Source organism: Mobula birostris, chromosome 26 (genome assembly GCF_030028105.1).
Source record: "Mobula birostris isolate sMobBir1 chromosome 26, sMobBir1.hap1, whole genome shotgun sequence".
Lineage (NCBI taxonomy): Eukaryota > Metazoa > Chordata > Chondrichthyes > Myliobatiformes > Myliobatidae > Mobula > Mobula birostris.
This window is the reverse complement of record NC_092395.1, coordinates 5,781,950-5,805,067: the sequence shown is the minus strand read 5'-3', so window position 1 is coordinate 5,805,067 and position 23,118 is coordinate 5,781,950. Positions and strand designations below refer to the sequence as shown.

Here is a 23,118-nt window from a genome sequence, read left to right as displayed (position 1 = left end):
GTTATAATATGAAAGCATAGTGTATTGGCCTTGAAAGGGTGGTGTATCTGTGGAATTCATTGCCGCAGGAGGCTGTGGAGGCCAAGATATGTGGTATAATTAAAGTACAGATTGATAGTTTCTAAATTAGTCGGGCCATCAAAGGATACAGGGAGAAGTCAGGAGAATGGGGTTGATGGATGATAAATTTGCTATGATAGAATGGAAGGGCAGACTAGATGTGCTGAATGGCCTAACTCTGTTCTGATGTCTTATTAGTTGGGGGGGGTGTTTGTTGAGTTCAAGAGCCATGGGGGTTATGTTGCGGCTCTATAAATCTGGTTAGACAATACCTGGAATGCTGTGCAACACACCAAAAATGCTGGTGAACGCCGCAGGCCAGGCAGCATCTATAGGAAGAGGTACAGTCAACGTTTCGGACAGAGACCTTTCATCAGGACTATCTGAAAGAAGAGATAGTAAGAAATTTGAAAGGGGGAGGGGGAGATCTGAAATGATAGGAGAAGACAGGAGGGGGAGGGATGGAGCTAAGAGCTGGAAAGTTGATTGACAAAAGGGATATGAGGCTGGAGAAGGGAGAGGATCATGGGATGGGAGTCCTAGGGAGAAAGAAAGAGGGAGGGGGGGAAACCCAGAGGATGAGCAAGGAGTATAGTGAGAGGGACAGAGGGAGAAAAAGGACAGAGGAAAAAAAAATTAATAATAAATAATGGATGGGGTATGAAGGGGAGGTGGGGCATGAATGGGACGTGGAATTAAAGTGTGTGGCCACTGGGAGTTTCTGCTTTCTCTGGCGGACAGAGTGTAAGTGTTCAGCAAAATGGTCTCCCAGCCTGCGTCGGGTCTTGCCAATATATAGAAGGCCACATCGGGAGCACCGGATGCAGTATATCACCCCAGCTGATTCACAGGTGAAGTGTCGCCTCACCTGGAAGGGCTGTCTGAGGCCCTGAATGGTGGTGAGGGAGGAAGTGTAAGGGCATGTGTAGCACTTGTTCTGCTTACTCCCAGTGGCCACTCATTTTAATTCCACATCCCATTCCCATTCTGATATGTCTATCCACAACCTCCTCTACTGTCAAGATGAAGCCACACTCAGGTTGGAGGAACAACACCTTATATTCCATCTGGGTAGCCTCCAACCTGATGGCATGAGCGTTGACTTCTCTAACTTCTGTTAATGCCCCACCTCCCCTTCATACCCCATCCATTATTAATTTATTATTATTAATTTTTTTCCTCTCCTTTTTCTCCCTCTGTCCCTCTCACTACTCCTTGCCCATCCTCTGGACTCCCTTCCCTTTCTCCCTAGGCCTCCCATCCCATGATCCTCTCCCTTCTCCAGCCTCATATCCCTTTTGCCAATCAACTTTCCGGCTCTTAGCTCCATCCCTCACCTTCCTGTCTTCTCCTATCATTTCGGATCTCCCCCTCCCGCTTTCAAATCTCTTACTAGCTCTTCTTTCAGTTAGTCCTGACGAAGGGTCTCGGCCTGAAACGTCGACTATACCTCTTCCTGGAGATGCTGCCTGGCCTGCTGCGTTCACCAGCATTTTTTGTGTGTGTTGCTTGAAATTTCAGCATCTGCAGATTTCCTCGTGACCTGGAATGTTGTGTTCAATTCTGTCCACCTCATTATGAAAGCTTACGACAGGAAGCAGAGGAGATTTACCAAGATGTTACCTGGGTAGGAGAACATAACTTGTGAGGATAGGTTGAGTGAGCTGGAGCTTTGCACTTAGAAAGGAAGGAGAATAAGAGGTTGGTTATGAAGGTGTATTGTGTTGACCTTCATTAGTCAAGAAGTTGAGTTCAAGAGTTCTGAGATAATGATGCAGCACTATAAAACCAAGTTAGACCACACTTGAAATTTTAAGTTGAATTCTGATCACCTCATTATTGGAAGAATGTGGATGACCATAAGACAAAGGAGCAGAAGTAGGCCATTCGGCCCATCGAGTCTGCTCCGCCATTTTATCATGAGCTGATCCATTTTATCCTATTTAGTCCCACTGCCCCGCCTTCTCACCATAACCTTTGATGCCCTGGCTACTCAGATACCTATCAATCTCTGCCTTAAAGACACCCAATGACTTGGCCTCCATTGCTGCCCGTGGCAACAAATTCCATAGATTCACCACCCTCTGACTAAAAAAATTTTTTCGCATTTCTGTTCTGAAAGGGTGCCCTTCAATCCTGAAGTCATGCACTCTCGTACTAGACTCCCCCACCATGGGAAACAACTTTGCCACATCCACTGTGTCCATGCCTTTTAACATTCGAAATGTTTCTGTGAGGTCTCCCCTCATTCTTCTAAACTCCAAGGAATACAGTCCAAGAGCGGACAAACGTTCCTCATATGTTAACCCTCTCATTCCCGGAATCATTCTAGTGAATCTTCTCTGTACCCTCTCCAACGTCAGCACATCCTTTCTTAAATAAGGAGACCAAAACTGCCCACAGTACTCCAAGTGAGGTCTCACCAGCGCCTTATAGAGCCTCAACATCACATCCCTGCTCCTATACTCTATTCCTCTAGAAATGAATGTCAACATTGCATTCGCCTTCTTCACTACCGACTCAACCTGGAGGTTAACTTTAAGGGAATCCTGTACGAGGACTCCCAAGTCCCGTTACATCTCAGAACTTTGAATTCTTTCCCCATTTAAATAATAATCTGCCCGTTTATTTTTTCTGCCAAAGTGCATAACCATACACTTTCCAACATTGTACTTCATTTGCCACTTCTCTGCCCATTCTTCCAATCTATCCAAGTCTCTCTGCAGACTCTCCGTTTCCTCAGCACTACCGGCCCCTCCGCCTATCTTCGTATCGTCAGCAAACTTAGCCACAAAACCCTCTATTCCATAATCCAAATCGTTGATGTACAATGTAAAAAGAAGCGGCCCCAACACTGATCCCTGTGGAACACCACTGGTAACCGGCAGCCAACCAGAATAGGATCCTTTTATTCCCACTCTGTTTCTTGCCAATCAGCCAACATTCTATCCACGTATGTAACTTTCCTGTAATTCCATGGGCTCTTATCTTGTTAAGCAGCCTCATGTGTGGCACCTTGTCAAAGGCAAGGATGCTTTGAAGGGTGCAGAGAAGATTTACCATGATGCTGCCTGAATTAGACATGTTCCATTGATTTTGCTTCGACTTGCTTCATCTGTCTCCCCTCTTTTCTCAGTCAGTGAGTTTTTCTCTACCCTCTACCCAGTGTTCTGCTGCTCAGAGTGATGTCAGCCTGAAACTTTGACTATTAATTCCTCACCATAGATGCTACCTGACCTACTGAGTTCCACCAGCTTTTTGTGTGTTACTCTGGGTTTCCAGTATCTGCAGAATCTCTTGTGTTTATGATCTTCTATAGTCCAGGTTTTGACATGGAGGCATACAACATGGAAAAACAGGTCACCACATTCACACCAACCAACGGGGATCCATCCATATTAATCCTATCTTCTAGCATTCGGACCACCATCTCCATGACAGCAGAAGGATGGGATTGTTTCAAGGCATCTAAAGCATTGGAGACATGGATTAATATTTCCAGTTTATTTGCCCTTTCAAGATGAATCAACAAATACCCGAAGGCAGTGTGCGCTAAGCATGTCTACATCTACATTATGAAAAATAAGTTATTTTTTTCTCAAGTAATCAATTTCAAATAAAAAGATGACATGAAAGGTTTTTAAGTTCTAGAGTTTTACACTACTTGGAAAATAGATTAGTTATCATTAGTATTAACCATATTTTCCAACATGCATAATCTAAATAAAATTGTTATTAGTTGGATAATCTGTTTTTAAAGTTTGACTTTAAAGTCCTTTAGTGTGGACCAGCCCGGCCTATTGTGGATGTATCTCTAAAAATAAAAAAAAAGCTTTCACCATGCGCACCTGTACATAATTGTGGTCAGTCTGTTGATGATCTGTCTTTTATTAGCTTTTCCTTGGAGTTCTTTAGCAAATTCTGAAATTGCATAATCTTTAGTTGGGAAAATTTGAACTTGTGCACATTAATGATTTGTATAGGATCAGAATGTAATTGATAGCTGAGGTCAGGCACCAATTCCCTGCAATACCTGATTAGTTACCACTGCCTCCCCACCCCTGAAAAAGACTTATTTATTTGTACTGTTACCTGATTGTATTGAAAATTGGTTAACCTTACACCTAACATCATTTTTTAACAAGACGACCTTTTATATGGAACTCCATCACAACCTTTCTCACAATCCATGAGGATCACATCAGCTTCCTTCTATTCTGCCAATAGCATCCTCAAACTCGTGTTTGTCGAATACTTTCCCTTTATTACTCAATCATGACTTTTGTCCAATCTAACTGGTGTTTTTGGGGTCAAGTTCAAGTTTATCATTCAACTGTATACTGCCAAATGTAAGTGTTCCTCAGGCCTAAGGTGCATAACAGAGTTAAAACTAAGACACAACATACCACAAAAAAAACAAATAATAAAATATATTCCACAAGATTGACATTGAGAGTAAGGTGTGTTTATGACACAAAAATAAACAGTGTTATGCTACTTGCGCTTCATATGTGATGAGAGCTGGGTGATGGCAGGGAGTACACAAGTCTCATGGCCTGGGGGAAGAAACTGTTTCTCATCCTAACAGTCCCTGTCCTGATGCCTCTTGCCTGATGGTAAGGGATCAAAGAGATTGTGGAACAGACAGAATGGATCTTTGACAATGCTAATGTTCTATTATCTTTATAAGCATCAGGTATAGGAGCAGAAATAGACCATTTGGCCCAATAAGTTTGCTCTACCAGTCCATCATGGCTGATGTATTATCCCTCTCACCTCCATTTTTCTGCCTCCTTGATGTAACCTTTGATGTCCTTACTAATCAAGAAACTGTCAACTTCTGTTTTAAATATACTTACGACTTGGCTCCACAGCTGTCTGTGCCCATGAATGCCACAGATGCATCAGCCTCAGAATAAAAAATATTCCCCCTCTTCTCTGTTCTAAAGGAACAGCCTTCTATTCTGATACGGTGCCTTCTGTTCCTAGATTCCCCCACCATAGGAAACATCCTCGCCACGTCCACTCTATCTAGGCCTTTCAGCACGTGGAAGGTTTCAGTGAGATTCTCCCTTCATTCTTCTAAACTCCAGCAAGTAAGACCGGTGTGGTAGCATAGTGGTTCACACAACTCTTTACAGTACAAATGACCCAGGTTCAATTCCTGCTGCTACCTTTAAGGAGTTTGAAAATTGCTATGAGTTGGGGTGAGTGTGGTCTTCTGGATCCAAAGTGCTGGTTGGATGTAGGTCCTTGGGAGCTAAACTGGGGAACTCGGCCTAGACCTGATCCCTTCCTGATCATTGTGAATTGCAAGACATCTGACTGCAATACCCTACAAAGGACTGCAAGCCTTCGTGAGAGGATCACTGGGGTCTCTCTTCCACCAATGTGAGATATTTATCATGAGTGTGGTGTATACAGAGCCATTAGCCTTGTCGATGATCCCTCTCACCCATCCAACAATCTCTTTGGCCTCCTACCATCAGGCGGGAGGTACTGTAGCATTAGGGCATGGACTGTTAGGATGGGAAGTAGCTTCTTCCTCCAGGCCTTATGACTACTGAACTCACGGTCATCACAAATGAAGTGCTGGTAGCACTATACTTGTTTACTTATAACTTTTGTCAGAAATGCAAGTCATTTGTTAATTTATTTGTAGTGATATTAGATTAGATTAGATTCAACTTTGTCATTGTGCTGAGTACAGTTACAAAGCCAATGAAATACATTTAGCATCTGACCAGAAATTCAAAGAATAGTGTTATTTACAGAATAACTGCGAATTAAAAAAGTGCTACAGCACACAAATATAAAAGTACTGAGACGGTACAATACTGCTTAGCGTTGTGATGAGAGGTTCAGCAGTGTCACGGCCTCAGGGAAGAAACTCTTCCTGTGCCTGCTACTTTATGTTGTGTGTGAGAGTTGTAAACACTGTGGTATGCACCTTGATTTGGAGGAACATTATTTCGTTTGGCAGTATACAGTTGAATGACAATGAACTTGAAAACACCAAGGCCAGTAGTGGGTGTACCTGCAGATATCAGGAGAATCATTAGTGGACTAACATTACATGTTTTATGATTTCCTGGTTACTCTCAAGTGCTAGAAGTAGTGTAGCACACCTCAGTTCTGCTGAGTCATTGATGTAATTCCAAGTATGGAGAAATTATCCTACCATCCCTTCTTTCCACACGAGCCACATGATAACAGTATGGTGACAGCAATTCAAGTCTTCAACATTTTCCTACCTAGGCATATGCCCAACTTCTACATTATTTATTATTCAATTTGAAAGGAGCTTGTATTGAATAAAAGTGAATAATTTTGTTTGTAAATCATGTTCAATTTTTGGTCAAATAAACTATTTCAGGAATTTAGGAATTGGTTTATTATTGTCCCATTTACTGAGGGAGGATAAAAATCTTGTCACATTAAGTACTTTGATTTTCCCCAAAGAAAAAGATCTGCCTTTTTATGCATGACATTTCTGGAGTATTTACTGAGTAGTGTTTATTTGAAGATGTTCAAATCTAAGCAGGTGCCAGAATACGCAGCCTAAGTATTGGTTTTGGTTTATTATGGTCACATCTACTGAGGTACAAGAGAAAACTTTTATTTATTGAGAGAGAGTATGGAACAGGCCATTCTGGCCCAATGAGCCACACTGCCCAACAACACTCCCACCCCTCCCCCATTTAACACCAGCCTAATCACAGGATAATTAACCTGCCAACTGGTATGTCCTGGGATTGTGGGAGGAAACCCATGCGCTCACAGGAAGGATAACCAAACTTATAGATGGCATTGAAATTGAACTTCAAGATCCGATGCCCTGAGCTGTAATAGCGTTGTGCTAACCATTAACTGTGGCAGACACCAGAATTAACTCTGATGCCCCAAACTGTAATTGTGTAGCGCTAACCGCTATGCTACTGTAGCAAACACCAGAATTGAACCCAACAAGCCGCGCTGTAATAGCGTCAGGCTAACCACTACGTATGGCGTATTTGCCTCCTTTCCAGACCACTCATGCCATATGTAAAAGCATCAAGGTGGTTAGAAAGTTCAAGTTCATGTTCAAGTTTTTTTTTTGTCATTCAACCATACACAGTGTACAGCTAAAAGAAACATCATTCCTCCGAGGCCATAGTGCAAAACACGGTACAGATAGTCACACACAGCACATGTAGTAATGATCCAACACATCGTCACAAAATATTAACACATTTACTGCATGTTTATGTAAAACAATATAATGTTGCTGATGCTATAATAAAACAAGCAGTCGTATAAAGAAAACAATACAAATTATAGTGTAACAGTTATAGAGAAAGTGTGGTGCAGATAGATCAAAAGATCAACGGTTCATCCCTTAGTCATACAGTCATTAAAAAGTACACCACAGAAACAGTCTCGTTGGCCTATCTAGTTCATGCCAAGCTATTTAAACTGCCTAGTCCCATTGATCTGTACCTAGAACTTGGCCCTCCAAACCCCTACTATCCATGTACCTATCCAAACTTCTCTTAAACATTGAAATCAAACTCATATACACCACTTGCACTGACAGCTCATTCCACACTCTCACGACCCTCTAAGTGAAGAGATTACCCCTCATATTGCCCTTAAACTTTTCACCTTCACCCTTAAACCCCAATGACCTCTGTAGTCTCACCCAACCTCAGTGGAAAAAGCCTACTTGCATTTACCCTATCTATACCCCTGATTTTGTATACCTCGGTTAAATTTCCCCTCAATCTTCTGCGTTCCAAGGAATAAAGTCCTGACCTATTCAATCTTTCCTTATAACTCGGGTCCTCCAGACCCAGCAACATCCTTGTAAATTTTCTCTGAATTCTTTCGACCTTGTTTACGTCTTTCCTGTAGGTGGTTGACATTGATTGCAAACAATATTCCAAATTAGGCCTCACCGATGCCTTATACAACCTCAACATAGCACCCCATCTCCTGTATTCGGTACTTTGACTTAAGAAGTGTATGAGTGGTCCATTCAATAGTCTGATGACAGCTGGATGTAAGTTGTCCTTGAGTCCATGATCTCTGGTTTCAAAACATCACACAGTTGTCTTCATTCCTTGAGCAGTTTTTGACTGTATAATTACCTTTATCTGATATTGGTTATATTTTATAGATCCCATTGTTCTTGTTTCAAAGTGGTTTTCCTCAGTATTTATCACTCCGGTTGCTGTATTTGTTTGCTCACACTGTACTCGCTGGAGTTTAGAAGAATGAAGGAAGATGCCATTGAAACCTGTTCAATATTGAAAGGTCTGGTAGAAAGGATGTGGAGAAGATGTTCCTTATAGTGGTGGGGTCTAGGACCAGAATGGACAACCTCAGAGTAGAGGGGCATTCCTTTAGAACAGAAATTAGGAATTTCTTTAACTGGGATTGGTGAATCGGTGAATCTGTGATTCATTGCCAGATGGCTGTGGAGGCTAAGTCATTGGGTACATTTAAGGTGTAAGTTGACAGGTTCTTGATTAGTGAAAGGGTATCAAAGGTTATGAGGAGAAGTCAGGAGGAGAGGGTTGAGAGGGATAATAAATCAGCCATGATGGGATGGTAGAGAGACTCGATGGGCCAAATGGCCTAGTGCTGCTGCTCTTGACTTATGGTTTTATCTATATCATAACTCTAATTTTTTTCTTTCTTTTATTCTCAGCTGTAAGTATTTCTGCCTTAGTTCTGTGTTCCTGCTTTAAGAGAACTTCAAAGTTGATGAGCAAGCAACTGCTGTGAAAAAGAAGACAAACTGCAAATACAAAAAAAGAACAATGATAAATAATTAGCTTGAAGATGATGAGATATAGTGTACATTGGGAAGTTAGCAGGTTGTCAAAGCATAGCTGCTTTGTAAAAGATGAGCAAACTAGTTCCTTGCAGCAGAAATTGATCAGTGAATCTTTTTGTTGTTAGGAAAGATTGGAGAGAATATCAAGAAAATGGTCTTTGTTTTAATGCAATGGGATTTTAAATCCCAGCTACAGTGGTGTTAGGGGTCTTAGCTCATCTCTAGTGTAGCGCTGTAGACCCAGGTTCAAATCCCACCGGTGGCTATAAGGAGTTGGTACATTTTCCTCATGACCCTGTGGGCTTCCTCCCACATTCAAAGATGTACGGGTTGGTAGGTTAATTGGGTGGCGCGGTCTCTAAATAAAAATAAAACTGGCAATTTTACCAGTTTGTTTCTCAATGAGTATTTGCATTAACTATGTGTTCAGACTTCGAATGGAGGTGGAACCAGCACCTCCTGACCCAGAGGTGTGAGCTGTACCAGCTAAACAAAGTGAGATTGCAATGAAAATAGTCTGAGGTAATAAATGTGCGTTGCAGTGCTTTTGGTGTCTGGTTTGAGTAGGGGCTGAATCCGATTTTGATTAACCAAATTATGGGAGTTATTGATCTACAACTGAAAGCAATTAAATCCCAGGCTGCCTTTGTCATTAGTTTCCAAGCTTTAGTTAAACATAAAATGGATTTGTTAAAAACGCCCAGTAAATCTTGAGTGGGGCATAGTTTATATGGTGATGGCAGGTACAAAAAGTGTGATGTTTGAAACTTGATATTTTGATCTATTTAATACTGTGCTTCCTGTCGAATATGAACTATTGTTGATAATACCAATGCCTCAAGGTGTTTAATACTTGGATTACTCAGACTAAAGGATCAATTATATTCTTTTATAATCCTTCTGCACATTTAATGTAGCTGGAGCAGCAATTGGTTCCTTTGTACAAAGTAAAGGAAATGTAAGCACAACGGTGAAGATTTTTCGACAACTGATTAAAGAAACTTTTAAGGAAATACAAGTAATGGGGAAATTGGTTGTATTGATGTATTGCAATGCAATACAAATTTGAGATGTGTTGAGTAATGTCTTGTTATTGTACCCAGTATGTATTGTACCTTCACTTTCTGTGCTGCGTGCTTAAAGGTTCCACTTTGGAGGCTCAGCTTTATATTAATTAAAGCTTTGAAGTGTGGGGAGGGGCAGCCATTTCCCAAAACATTAAAGCCTCGGCTTTGGTAATAAAATGTCCAGGTGGATTAGATGATTACCAGAGCACTGGTCTGCCTTTGCATTCCACACAGTCTCGAGGTGGATTCCCTGAGGGACTCCCAAAGTAGTCGATCTCCTGAATTGTTCTTTCATTTCTTATCCACCTAAACTGGTAAATCGCTTTACTGTTGTCAGATATACTGAGGTACAGTGGAAAAACTTTGTTTTGCAGGCTATCTATACAGATCATTTCATTACAGTGAATTAAGCAGAACAATAACCGAATGCAGTTACAGGGGAAGTATAGTGCAGGCAGACATGTAGAACCGTCCCCTTAAAAGCTTATAGTAATGTTCCTTGGAATTAATAAGTAAGTCCTCCATTGATTGGGCTCAACCAGAGATAATACTTCTGGGCTGTCTAGATATACAAGCCAGGGCAGTGTTATATGTAAAGTAAACTGTTGCCAATGCAGCAGACCGCCCCCTCCCAACCCCCCCCCCCCCACCACCCATGCAACTGATGAATTGAAAGGAACAGCTGAGACCAATATAGTGTGGCACCAGTGGTGTTGCAGGAGTTGCCCTTCGGCATTGAACTCAACGTCTTAAGGGCTCCTGCTCCAGATTTTTCCTCTAGGTTTACTACTGAAGCCTACCCAATGAGTGGGTATAGCCGCAAGGTAGCAGTGATTTGAAATCTGAGCTTTCTTTGTAGATGAGCTGCCAACCACGCCTGATATGCCCCATCTGCCTGAAGTAACTGGTTTTAAGGCACCAGTAACTAAGCCACATGTTGAAGGTTAGGAACTGGACTTGGTTGTCAGAGGCTAATTGAGACACGCGCCATTGGGAGCATTTAATAGCTAGTTGGAGCTTATCCCCACTACCAGTACACCCCAGCTATGACAACCTTAAGGACCTTGGAATTAATTACCTTTTCAGAAACCACCTAGAATTAAGGTTCAAGTTTATTTCTCACTAGCACATCGAAGCATATAATGAAATGTGTCATTCACGTTAACAACAACAAAACCAAGGATCTACCATTGAAGAATAAAGTAGTAGATTAGTAATAGGCTGTTTGCCACACATTCTTGTGCCAACATAGCATGCCCTCAATGCTCAAACTTCAAAGTAGATATCATTTATTGCAGTAAGCGTTCCTAGTAATTGGGAAAAATACACAATAGAATGAATGAAAAACAGCAGGCAGAGACCACAATCTGTGCGGATTGGTGATAACATCTCCTTGCTGACGATCAACACTGGTGCACCTCAGGGATGTGTGCTTAGCCCACTGCTCTACTCACCATATACCCATGACTGTGGCTAGGCATAGCTCAAATACCATCAATTTGCTGATGATACAACCATTGTTGGTAGAATCTCAGTTGGTGACGAGAAGGCATACAGGAGCAAGATACTCCAACTAGTGGGGGGGGGTGGCGCAGCAACAACTTGGCACTCAAGATCAGTAAGACAAAAGAGCTGATTGTTGACTTCAGGAAGAGTAAGACAAAGGAACACATACCAATTTTCATAGAGGGATCAGAAGTGCAGAGAGTGAGCAGTTTCAAGTTCTTGGGTGTCGAGATCTCTGAGGATCTAACCTGGTCCCAACATGTCAGTGTAGTTATAAAGAAGGCAAGGCAGCGGCTTTACTTCATTAGGAGTTTGAAGAGATTTGGTTTGTCAACAATTGCACAGAAAAACTTCTATAGATGTACCATGGAGAGCATTCTGACAGGCTGCATCACTGTCTGGTATGGAGGGGCTACTGTACAGGACCAAAAGAAGCTGCAGAGGGTTGTAAAGTTAGTCGGCTCCATCTTGGGTATTAGCCTACAAAGTACCCAAGACATCTTGACGGAGCGGTGTCTCAGAAAGGCTGCGTCCATTATTAAGGACCTCTAGCACCCAGGGCATGCCCTTTTCTCACTGTTACTATCAGGTAGGAGATACAGAAGCCTGAAGGTACACACTCAGCGATTCAGGAACAGCTTCTTTCCCTCTGCCATACGATTCCTAAATAGACATTGAACCCTTGGACACTACCTCAATATATATTATTTCTGTTTTTTTGCACGATTTTTGATGTATTCAATATACGTATACAGGTGTCCTTGATGCTGGGGAGGCTAGTGCCCATGATAGACCTACTGAGCTTATAACTTCCTGCCATTTTTTTCTCCAATCCTGTGTAGTGGCCCCTCCATACCAGATGGTGATGTAACCAGTTAGAATATCTCCACAGTCATTTACAAGAGTTTTTGGTGACATACCAAATCTCCTCAAACTCCTAATGAAGTATAGCCACTGGCTTACCCTCTTTGTAATTGTATCAGTATGTTGGCCCAGGTTAATCTTTAGAGATGTTGACACTATGGAACTTGAAACTGCTCACTCTTTCCACTGCTGACCCTTGGTGAGGACTGGTGTGTGTCCCCTCAACTTCCCCTTCCTGAAAAGGAGAGGTTTTCTGCTTCTGTTTTCTAGCTGCATGTGCGGGTTCTTTGATATCAGCTCTCATGGGACTGGATGCTCAGATGCTGTTCCTGGTGTATGATTGCAGAAATGAAAATACTGCCGCTGTAGTAATTTAACCTATTTTGTGACTTGAATATTCTTTTTGTTAATAGTGAAAAATGCGGAGAGGGTTACATTTCCACCATTTGGAAGAGAATCAGCCATGCCAGCATTAAATCAGGTAAGTTCTTTCAACTTGGTTTGTTATTGTCACATATACTGAGGTACAGTGAAAGACTTTGATTTGCATGCTAACTACACAGGTCATTTCTTCACATCCGTGCATCAAAGTAGTACAAAGTTCAAAGTAGTAAATATTATCAAAGTATGTATGCAGTATACAACCCTGAGATGCCTGCCTTCTCCCCATAATCATTGACATCCTGATTAATCAAGAACTTATCAACCTCCGCTTCAAATGTAGCCAATGACTTAGCCTCCACAGCCGTCTGTGGCAATGAATTCTGCAGCTTCACCACCCTTTGACTAAAGAAATTCCTCCTCATCTCTGCTGTCAAGGGACATCCTATCTGAGGCCACACCCTCTGGTTTTAGACTTCACCCACGATAGGAAACATTTTCTCAGCGTCTGCTCTAACTTGGCCTTTCGGTATTTGAATTGGATGGGCTGTAGCAGCGGAAGACTATGGACATACACTCAGTGTCCACTTTATTAGGTTCTTCCTGTACCTAATAAAGTGACCATTGTGTGTGTATATCTAAGCCAAGTCCCTTCTCCCTCTTCTAAACTCCGACAGATTCAAAACTTGCCTGCCGATCCTTTCCTCGGGCAGCTGTCCATTCCAGGTATTCAGTTAGTAAACCTCCAAACTGGATGACCTTGATCATTACTGTACATTTTGCCCATAAGGTGCTCTCACTGTTGCCTTGTGAATCTGAAGCATAATAGAACATGGTACAGCACAGGAACAGGCCCCTCAGCCCTCAATGTTGTGTCAGACCAAAATAAATTAGTAATCAAATGAGCAACTAAACTAATCCATTATCCAGGGATTCCCAACCTGGGGTCCATGGCATAAAAAATGGTTGGGAATACCTGCCTTCTGCCCTGCCTACACAACATCCATATCCCTCCATTTTCCTCACAGTCACGTGCCTATCTAAACGTCTCTTAAATGTCCCTAATGTATCTGCCTCTACCACCACCAGGCAGCGCTTTCCACACATCCACCACTGTCTCTAAAATAACTTGCCCCTCACATCTCCTTTGAAATTACCGCCTCTCATCTTAAATGCATGCCTTTTGAACACATTTCACCCTTGGAAAAAAAAGCTGTCTATCTACTCTATGCCTCTCATAATGTTATAAACTCCTATCAGATCTCCCTGCACCCTCTGCTGCTCCAGAGAAAGCAGTCCTTATTTTGTATTTGATTCCTATAGAAAATAAACTATAGCAGCCCATTAACTTAATCACATAGCAGTTAGTTTCTATAGACAGTACTATACCATGGTACATGGTAAATGGGGCTAAACCTTTTTAATCTATTTTTTTCATTTTTCCCTCTTATACATGCTGTGTGACTCCAACTACAGCTTAAGAAATGTGTTCTTTCAAATGTGGCTGTCAGAAATTTTCAGGCAGATGGCCATGATCAGGGCTCACTGAAGCTCTCATCTAAAATCTCAGATCTGGATGTTGTATGCGAAAGGCCTAAAGCATTGTTAAGGATCCCTATCATCTATCCCACAATCTCTTTGACCCACTACCGTCAGGAAGGAGGTACAGGAGCGTCAGGGCTAGGACTGCCAGACATCTTCTTCCCTCAGGCTGTGAGATTAATGAATACCTGGCCACCCCTGAGGTCTCGTCACTAGGACAGCAAGGTGTTTACTATTTGCTGTATTGTTTACTGTTTACCTGTGCTGTGCACTATATGCACTTTGAATTATATTTTATTAACTTATTTATGGTAATACTTAATTTGTTTTATGTGCTGCGTTGGTACAGGGGAATGCTGTTTCATTTTGGTTGAATGTATGTACAGTCAATTGCCAATAAATTTGAATTTTGGTGTGATGTGAGAAATTATAAATAGGTTACGTGTTAAAATAGATGCAAATTTTTTAATCCTTTATTTTCCCTATGTGTATTTTATAATCCTGGGCGATTGGAACTAATAGCATACGTAAAATGCAGAAGGAGCTCAGCAGGATGGGCAGCATCTGTAGAGAGGAATAAATAGTTGAAGTCTCAGCCCAAAATAACTGCTGCTTATTCCTCTCCATAGATGCTGCCTGACCTACTGAGTTCCTCCAGCACTTCGTGTTGCTCAAGGTTTCCAGCATCTGCAAAATCTCTTGTGTTTATGATTGGGTTAACTGTGGGTTTGTTTATTTTATGATGCAGGGAACTTTTATGAATTCTGAAATGGGAATGGCCAATTCGGGAACAATGTCACCGACTGGAGTCAAACCTAGCTCCCAGTATTACCCCTTTGCCAGTAACCCTCGCAGAAGGCCAGTGCAAGAACCAACTAGTCTAGGTAACATCACCAATGTTGTCTTCTGTTATATTACAGTGTGTTCTTGGTGTTCCTATGTGACCACCTGAGTAATTCTATTTAGAAATTGAAAATTAGCTCCATCCTCTCTCCACAAATGGCTGGAGGATTTCAGCAGGTCAGGCAGCATCTCTGGAAATGAATGAGCAGTGTGAATGTTTACAGAATAAACATTTCCATAGATGCCGCTTGACATGCTGAATTCCACTAGCATTTTGTGTTGCTGTGGATTTTCAGCATCTGCAGAATCTCTTGTGTCCATCCTTTCTAGTTTTTTTTTTCAGTTAAATAGTTATGAGGAAAAAGCCATGATTTTTCACATTGTGACATAAATTTCTCCCCCCCAACCCCCTCCATCTGTTACCCCAGTCACTGCATGGTAAACACTTTAAACCACTTTTTATAATGCTATTTGCATTGTAAGTACATGCTGATATTTATGTATTTTATTCTATACCTGTACTTTAACCTCTAACTTTATTTTCTATATAATTCTTTATTATAATTTTTAAATTTTGTTGTGTGTTTTGTTGAATGTTGCCCCCTGAACAACATACCACAGCAAATTCCTAATACATGTAAATGTATATGGCAAGTAAAGTTGATCCTTGTAACTGAAATGTGGTTTATCATATCAATTTGATCAGATTGCCAAATCTTCTTGTAATCATTACTGGGCATCTGTTCTGTCTGGAATGCATTTCCTTTAGCTTTATATAGATTTAAATCTTGGTTATTTAAAAGGTGATTTTTTTTTACCTTTCCTGAGATATCTGATGAATGCATTATGGCATTCAGTAACCCTGTATCTTATCTCTCTATCTCTCTCTCTCTCTCTCTCTCTCTCTCTCTCTCTTTTGCATTCTCTTATCTTTTGTTCAGTGGATTATTCTTCTAAATTATTACTTGATTTAAAAACTTCAATTCCTGTTTATGACTGTTATAATAATTTTGGATCTTCGTTCACATTTTTAGAATCCCAGCCCAAGAAAGTAAGAAAGGTGCCTCCTGGCCTGCCTTCTTCGGTAAGCCTCTTGTTAATTATTTTAACAATTCTAATTTTTTCAAAACAATAGTAAATTCTAAAAATAAAAATAGTGAAAGTATCTCATTTGCTTGCAAGCAAAGTGGCTGAGAGCCTTTGACTACTTCCATTTTGAGTTGTACTTATATGCTCTTAATAAAGCTAGCAATCTTTAAAATATTCTTGTATAGCTTGTTAGCAGGTCGCATGAATGTTTATTTTCCACTAAATAAATGAAGTAAATTTGTTCCCCTACACATTGCTTACTGTTGTAGTATCAAAACTTAATGTTCTTAAGAAAACACATGGAAAAAATATTGGACTCCTTTACCATGTTGTAAGAAGTATGAGCTAACTTCCCTGAGGATCGTCACCTCGCTGTGGTGGAAAGGCTTGTGAGTTCCTGATATCCCAAGAGTGATGCCATTTGGAGTTTAGCCATCTGCTGCTTATCTCCCAGTAGGGTCACCCACGTTGGTAAGGACAAGGGGATGTTCCAGACTGAGAGAAATCCAGCAGACAGCTCAGAGGTGTGGCTGGCAAACGATGATGACACATCACACTGGTAGTGAAGGCAGTGGAAGGCTACAGCAGTGAAGGGTCCTCAGTCGTTGTACATTCCATGCCACTGGACCGTGACCCCGATCTGTCAAAGACCATGTGGTGGCTGACCATGCATTAGGCTTCACAGTCACCTGAACGACCCACCAATAGGCAACCCCATAGGAGAACATTGTACTCAACTACTATGATGACTACTTCTGGGTACCACGGTTAGTGTAGGGCATTTCAGGGTTTCAAGTACAACTGTGGCACCTTCTGTAAGGAGTTTTTATGTTTTCCCCACGGACTATGTGGGTTTCCTCCAGGTGCTCTGGTTGTTCCCCACAATCCAAAGACGTACCAGTTAGCAGATAAATTGGTCATTGTAAATTGTCCTGTGATTAGGCCAGTGTTAAATAGGTGGATTACTGGCTAGTGCAGCTCATTAGGTGGAAAGGGCCTGTTTTGCACTGTATGTCTAAATCAATACAATACCACTATTGAGCTGGAGAGAGACTCTGGAAAGTGCTTGGTTTGCTGGTGTTTGGTTGAAATAAAGAGAATGGGAAAATCTTAACATTGAAAAAGGTAGCTGCCTTTAAGAAATGAGCGTGTTTTTATTCAGAAACTTTAAATCTCTGCTATCTTAAAACGTAAGTATACAAGTACACTCCTGGGAGTTTAGATGCTTTTGAAAGCCGCATTAGTAGCTTGACTCTGGAGACAGAGACTGAACAATAGGTTAAGACTTGAACTTGTTCCAGGAGACAAGCAAGGAGTTTTTTTTATATATATGTTCTGTTGCTTAGGCACATTAAATTGGGAATTTAATACCCTGACCTCTTGATAATTGTGGTTTCAAGGCCATGTTAAATTTTAGTTTGTGTGAGAATTCTAAATAAGACTGTTTAAACTCACTCACTGTGCTCAAAAAGCTAAGCTATGCTTCAAAAATAACGCATAAACAATGAGAAAGTGTGCAGATGCTGGAAAACCAAAGCAACTCTCACAAAATGCTGGAGGAACTCAGCAGGTCAGGCAGCATCTATGGAAATGAATAAACAGTTGACATTTCTGGCCGAGACCCTTTTTCAGGGCTGGAAAGGAAGGGGGAAGATGCCAGAATAAAAAGGTGGGGAGAGAGGAAGGAGGACTAGCTAGAAGGTGATCGATGAAGCCAAGTGGGTGGGAAAGGTAAAGAGCTGGAGAAGAAGGAATCTAGAAGGAGAAGAGAATGGACCATAGGAGAAAAAGGAGGAGGAGAGGACCTGGAGTGAGTGATAGGCTGGTGAGAAAAGGTAAAAGACCAAAGTGGGGAATAGAAGAAGAGGGGAGTGGGAGGGAAAAATATTTTTTTTTACCAGAAGCAGAAATGGATATTCATGCAAACAAGAGGAATTCTGCAGATGCTGGAAATTCAAGCAACACACGTCAAATTTGCTGGTGAACGCAGCAGGCCAGGCAGCATCTCTAGGAAGAGGTACAGTCGACGTTTCAGGCCGAGACCCTTCGTCAGGGTCAGTACGAAGGGTCTCGGCCTGAAACGTCGACTGTACCTCTTCCTAGAGATGCTGCCTGGCCTGTTGCGTTCACTAGCAACTTTGATGGATATTCATATCTTCAGGTTGGAAGCTACCCAGATGAAATGTAGAGTGTTGCTCCTTCACCATGAGGGTGGCCTCAAATTGCAGTACTCCTCAAAACTTTTTTTTCCACAATGGGCAAGAGAGACATTGTAGGTCATCATATTGGCAAACAAGAGATTCTCACAGCCTTATTTCAGCAGACATTTTAAAGAACCTTATTGATAGTATTGCAGTGGTTTTTACAACTGGATCAAATATTGGTTTATTTTTAGATGAATATTAAGTGAACCAGAGAAAAGGTTAATTTTACATGATTGTTTGGAATGCACACCCTGAAAAAAAGAGGTAGAAACAAATTCAGTACTTTTTTTTAGAAGAAATTAGGTAAATATTTGGAAGTGGAGCATTTTGCCATGTGTGGGGGAAATGAGATTAATTAGATTGCTCCTTCAAACAGACAATTTCACCACAGCAACCATTACAACTTCACTGTAATGTTCATTAATTTTCAGAGGGAAAATATTGCAGCAGAATCTTGACTGTCAAAGTTTTGCAAAATTCTGAAGGAGGTTATTTAAAATGAAAAGCCCTAATGAAGGAACAAAAACTGTTTTATGATGCTCACCTTTGGTTATCAACCAAGTGACAATCTAATATCAAAAATTAGAAGGAAACAAAACTGAAGAGAAAAGCGAGGAAATTATTCAATAGTGTTTAATGTCATTATTTTAAGGAGGTGGAAAGACCAAATTCCCTGTTTTTGAATTCGTCCATGGCCATATTCTTTCTCTCATCGTCCATCCCTCTAATCTGGCACAAACACAATAGGCCAACTGGTCTGTCGTGAGTTTATAATTCTGGGATAGCTGCGCTTTCTGGTCTCCTGACTCTCTAATCCCACAGTTGCTTCTAAGGAGTTTGTACGTTCTCCTGTAACCACATGGGTTTCCTCCCATAGTCCAAAGCCGTATCAGTCGGTAGGTTAATTGGTCATGGTAAATGTACCGTGATTAGGCCAGGATTAAAACTGGGGGGTTTCTAGATGGCATTACTCGAGGGGTCGGAAGGGTCAATTCCACGCTGTATACCAATAAATAAATAATTACTCCACCATTTAAACCCTCGACTTTGTTCTCAGGACTTCCCCACTGCTCTTCAAAGCTCAAAGTACGTTTATTATCAAAGTATGTATACCGTATGCAACCTTGAGATTCATCTTCTTGCAGGCAGCCACAAAATCAAAAAAAAACAGTAGAACCCATTTTTAAAAAAGACAGTCAAACACCCAGTGTGTGCAAAAAGAACAAATCGTGCAAACAGTAAAAAGTAAACAACACATGGAATGAAGTTCACGAAAGTGAGTCCACAGCCAGCAAACCAGTTCATTGCTGCAGCCGGTCCAGGAGCGCAAGTTGCAGGTCGCGCTGTTCATTTCACTGCTCTTTTCAAAAACAAAGTACTCCTCAAAAGCTATTTCTTTCACACATATTTTATTCATGTGCCTTAATATTTCCTTATGAAGCTCGTGCAGTTTGTTTTATAGCATGAAAGAGATAAAACTTATCTTAATTTGTCATAAGTACACCAAAACACGCTGTGAAATACATCATTTTCAAGAAAGAGAATCATCGAGGATGTGTTGGGCAGCCCACAACTATTGCCATGCTTCAGACACCAACATAGCATGCCCACAATTCACTGACCCTAACTGGTACATCTTTGGAATGTGGGAGGAAACTGGAGCACCTGGAGGAAACCCACACAATCATGGGAAGAACATACAAACTCCTTATAGGCAGAGGCAGAAATTGAACCCAGTCTGCTAGCACTGTAACAACATTGTGCTACTGTGCCACCTCCCCACTACTGCATGTGATGTTCTGATTCATTGAACATGCAGTTCTGAGGATGTGACTAAACACATTGATGAAGGTAGAGCTGTAGATGTAGTGTATATGGATTTCAGCAAGGCATTTGACAAGGTACCCCATGCAAGACTTATTGAGAAAGTAAGGAGGCATTGGATCCAAGGGGACATTGCTTTGTGGATCCAGAACTGGCTTGCCCACAGAAGGGAAAGAGTGGTTGTAGATGGGTCATATTCTGCATGGAGGTCGGTGACCAGTGGTGTGCCTCAGGGATCTGTTCTGGGACCCCTGCTCTTCATGATTTTTATAGATGACCTGGATGAGGAAGTGGAGGGATGGGTTAGTAAATTTGCTGATGACACAAAGGTTGGGGGTTTGTGGATTGTGTGGAAGGCTGTCAATGGTTACAGCGGGACATTGATAGGATGCAAAACTGGGCTGAGAAATGGCAGCCGGAGTTCAACCCAGTTAAGTGTGAGGTGGTTCATTTTGGTAGGTCAACTGATGGCAGAATATAGTATCAGAGGGATCTTGGAGTCTGAGTCCATAGGACACTCAAAGCTGTTGCGCAGGTTGACTCTGTGGGTAAGAAAGCATACGGTGCATTGGCCTTCATCAATCGGGGGATTGAGTTTAGGAGCCGAGATGTAATGTTGCTGTTATTTAGGACCCTGGTCAGAACCCACTTGGAGTACTGTGCTCAGTTCTGGTCGCCTCACTACAGGAAGGATGTGGAAACCATAGAAAGAATGTTGCCTGGATTGGGGAGCATGCCTTGTGAGAATAGATTGAGTGAATTCAGCCTTTTTCCCTTGGAGCGACGGATGTTGAGAGGTGACCTGATTGAGGTGTTTAAGATGATGAGAGGCATTGATCGTGTGGGTTGTCAGAGGCTTTTTTCCAGGGCTGGAATGGTTAGCACAAGAGGGCACAGTTTTAAGGTGCTTAGAAGTAGGTACAGAGAAGATGTCAGGGGTAAAATTTTTATGCAGAGAGTGGTGAGTGCGTGGAATGGGCTGCCGGCGACGGTGGTGGAGGTGGATACGATAGGGTCTTTTAAGAGACTCCTGGACAGGTATGTGGAGCTCTGAAAAATAGAGGGTTAAGGGTAACCCTAGGTAATTTCTAAGGTAAGGACATGTTCGACTCAGCTTTGTGGGCCAAGGGGCCTGTATTGTGCTGTAGGTTTTCTATGTTTCTATGCTCTTAATCAATGTAGTCCTTTCCATTGTAAAGGCTAAAATACCATCCCAAGTATTTTATCATACAGCCTTGTAGCTGCATTTGAATTTGAAAATTGGCATTCCTACCTTGGTAACAAGGCCATAAGACATAGGAGCAGAATTAGGCATTCAGCCCATTGTGTCTGCTTCCCTAACAGAAGTGGAAAAATTACTAGTTTCTGTAAGGGAGGGGGCCACAAGTCATTTAAAATGGATCTTGATTTTAGTACCAAGGTTCATAAAATGGAAAAACTAAATCTATGTCTTTGAAAGTAATCCCTATTTTCCACCTGGTCTTTTTCCCTCTGATTTCAAGTGCTTGCTTTACCTTCTAAATTTCCATTGACCACACTTGTTTTAAGAAAAGTTTGTATGCTCTTCCCCAGTCTCTGTTATCAAAGCACTAAAGCAAAGGGTCTCATACTGAAACATCAACTGGTCATTTCTCTCCATAGATGCTTCCTTACCTGCTGAGTTCCTCCAGCATTTAGTGTGTGTTTCTCTGGATTTCTAGCATCTTCAAAGTCTCTTGTGTAAATGAAAAACCTGCATAAAAATGGTGCTGTGTCATAGCCTGTGATGAGAAAATAGAGGAGACTAAAGCATTTAGTCACTTTCGGTGGGAAGAATTTATGCTAAAACCTAGATAATGGGGCATGTTGTATATTCAGTGGCATTTTTCATTAATTTGCCTTGTGCTGTTTGACATTCATTACTTTCTTTCCCAAGGTGGGTGACCTCTTAAAAATGAAGCAGTCAATACCATTTTGGAGAGTATTTGCAAGTTCATGGTTTATCCTGTTAAGCTCTGTTTTTCCTTGGCATTGGTTATATCTACAGGAATTAAACCTTGCAGAGTTTAATTGAAAGGTCACTTTGTGGTATTGCTTTGTACCACTGCATTAGAACCTTTTTTTATCAACAGCTGTAGCTTGAGTGAGAAAGAGGGAAAACATGTCCTTCTGTATGAGCTCCGGAAAAGAAGTGACAGGCTTGTTTTTGCATTTCCTATTTCAAAGTTCAAATTAATTTATTATCAAAGTACATATATGTCACCATATAAAACCCTGAGATTCATTTTCTTGTAGGGATACTTAATCTATAAAATAATAACCGTAACAAAGTGAAAGACCAGGGCATTCAGCCAGAGTGCAGAAGACAGAATTAATAAAATAAATGAGCAATAAATATCGAGAAGATGAGACGAAGAGTCCTTGAAAGTGAGTCCATAGATTGTGGGAACATTTAAATGATGGGACAAGTGAAGATGAGTGAAGAGCCTTTGGTTCAAGAGCCTGATGTCAAGGGGTAGTAACTGTTTCTAAACCTGGTGGTATGAGTCCTGAGACTCTTGTACCTTATTGTTCACTCAGTTCTGCAGCTGGGTTAATCTTCCTAAGCATTTTCATGGATATTTTAATCCTATAGCATTGTTGATTCCAACACAATAATATGTTTTGGAATGCACTGACTGCAATATTTAAGCCATTAGTTTATTTTCTAAAATAACTCCCATGATGAAACTTGTTTTCAAACAATCTGCTGGAAGAATTCAGCAGGTCAAGAAGCACCTGTGGGAGGAAAGAATTTGATGACATTTCAGGTCGAAACCCTGCATCAGGCTGCAGGACTGCAAGATGACTTTGCATGACTAAGAATTTTGAAAGGGCATTTATAAAGTGCTATTTGTGCATTATATTCTTTTAAGATTTTTAAAATCGAGGGGTCCGT

At 41.3% G+C, this 23,118-nt stretch overlaps 1 protein-coding gene across 11 annotated transcripts in view; it reads left to right on the top strand.

The window, feature by feature from the left end:
* Positions 1-23,118, top strand: part of tcf3a (transcription factor 3a) — a 181,176-nt gene that overhangs the window by 89,278 nt on the left and 68,780 nt on the right. For all 11 annotated transcript variants that reach the window (XM_072244557.1, XM_072244556.1, XM_072244562.1 and 8 more), the window contains exons 6-8: positions 12,732-12,799; positions 14,990-15,125; positions 16,119-16,168. In XM_072244557.1, the coding sequence (XP_072100658.1) occupies positions 12,732-12,799; positions 14,990-15,125; positions 16,119-16,168 (254 nt within the window). The remainder of the gene's footprint in view (positions 1-12,731; positions 12,800-14,989; positions 15,126-16,118; positions 16,169-23,118) is intronic.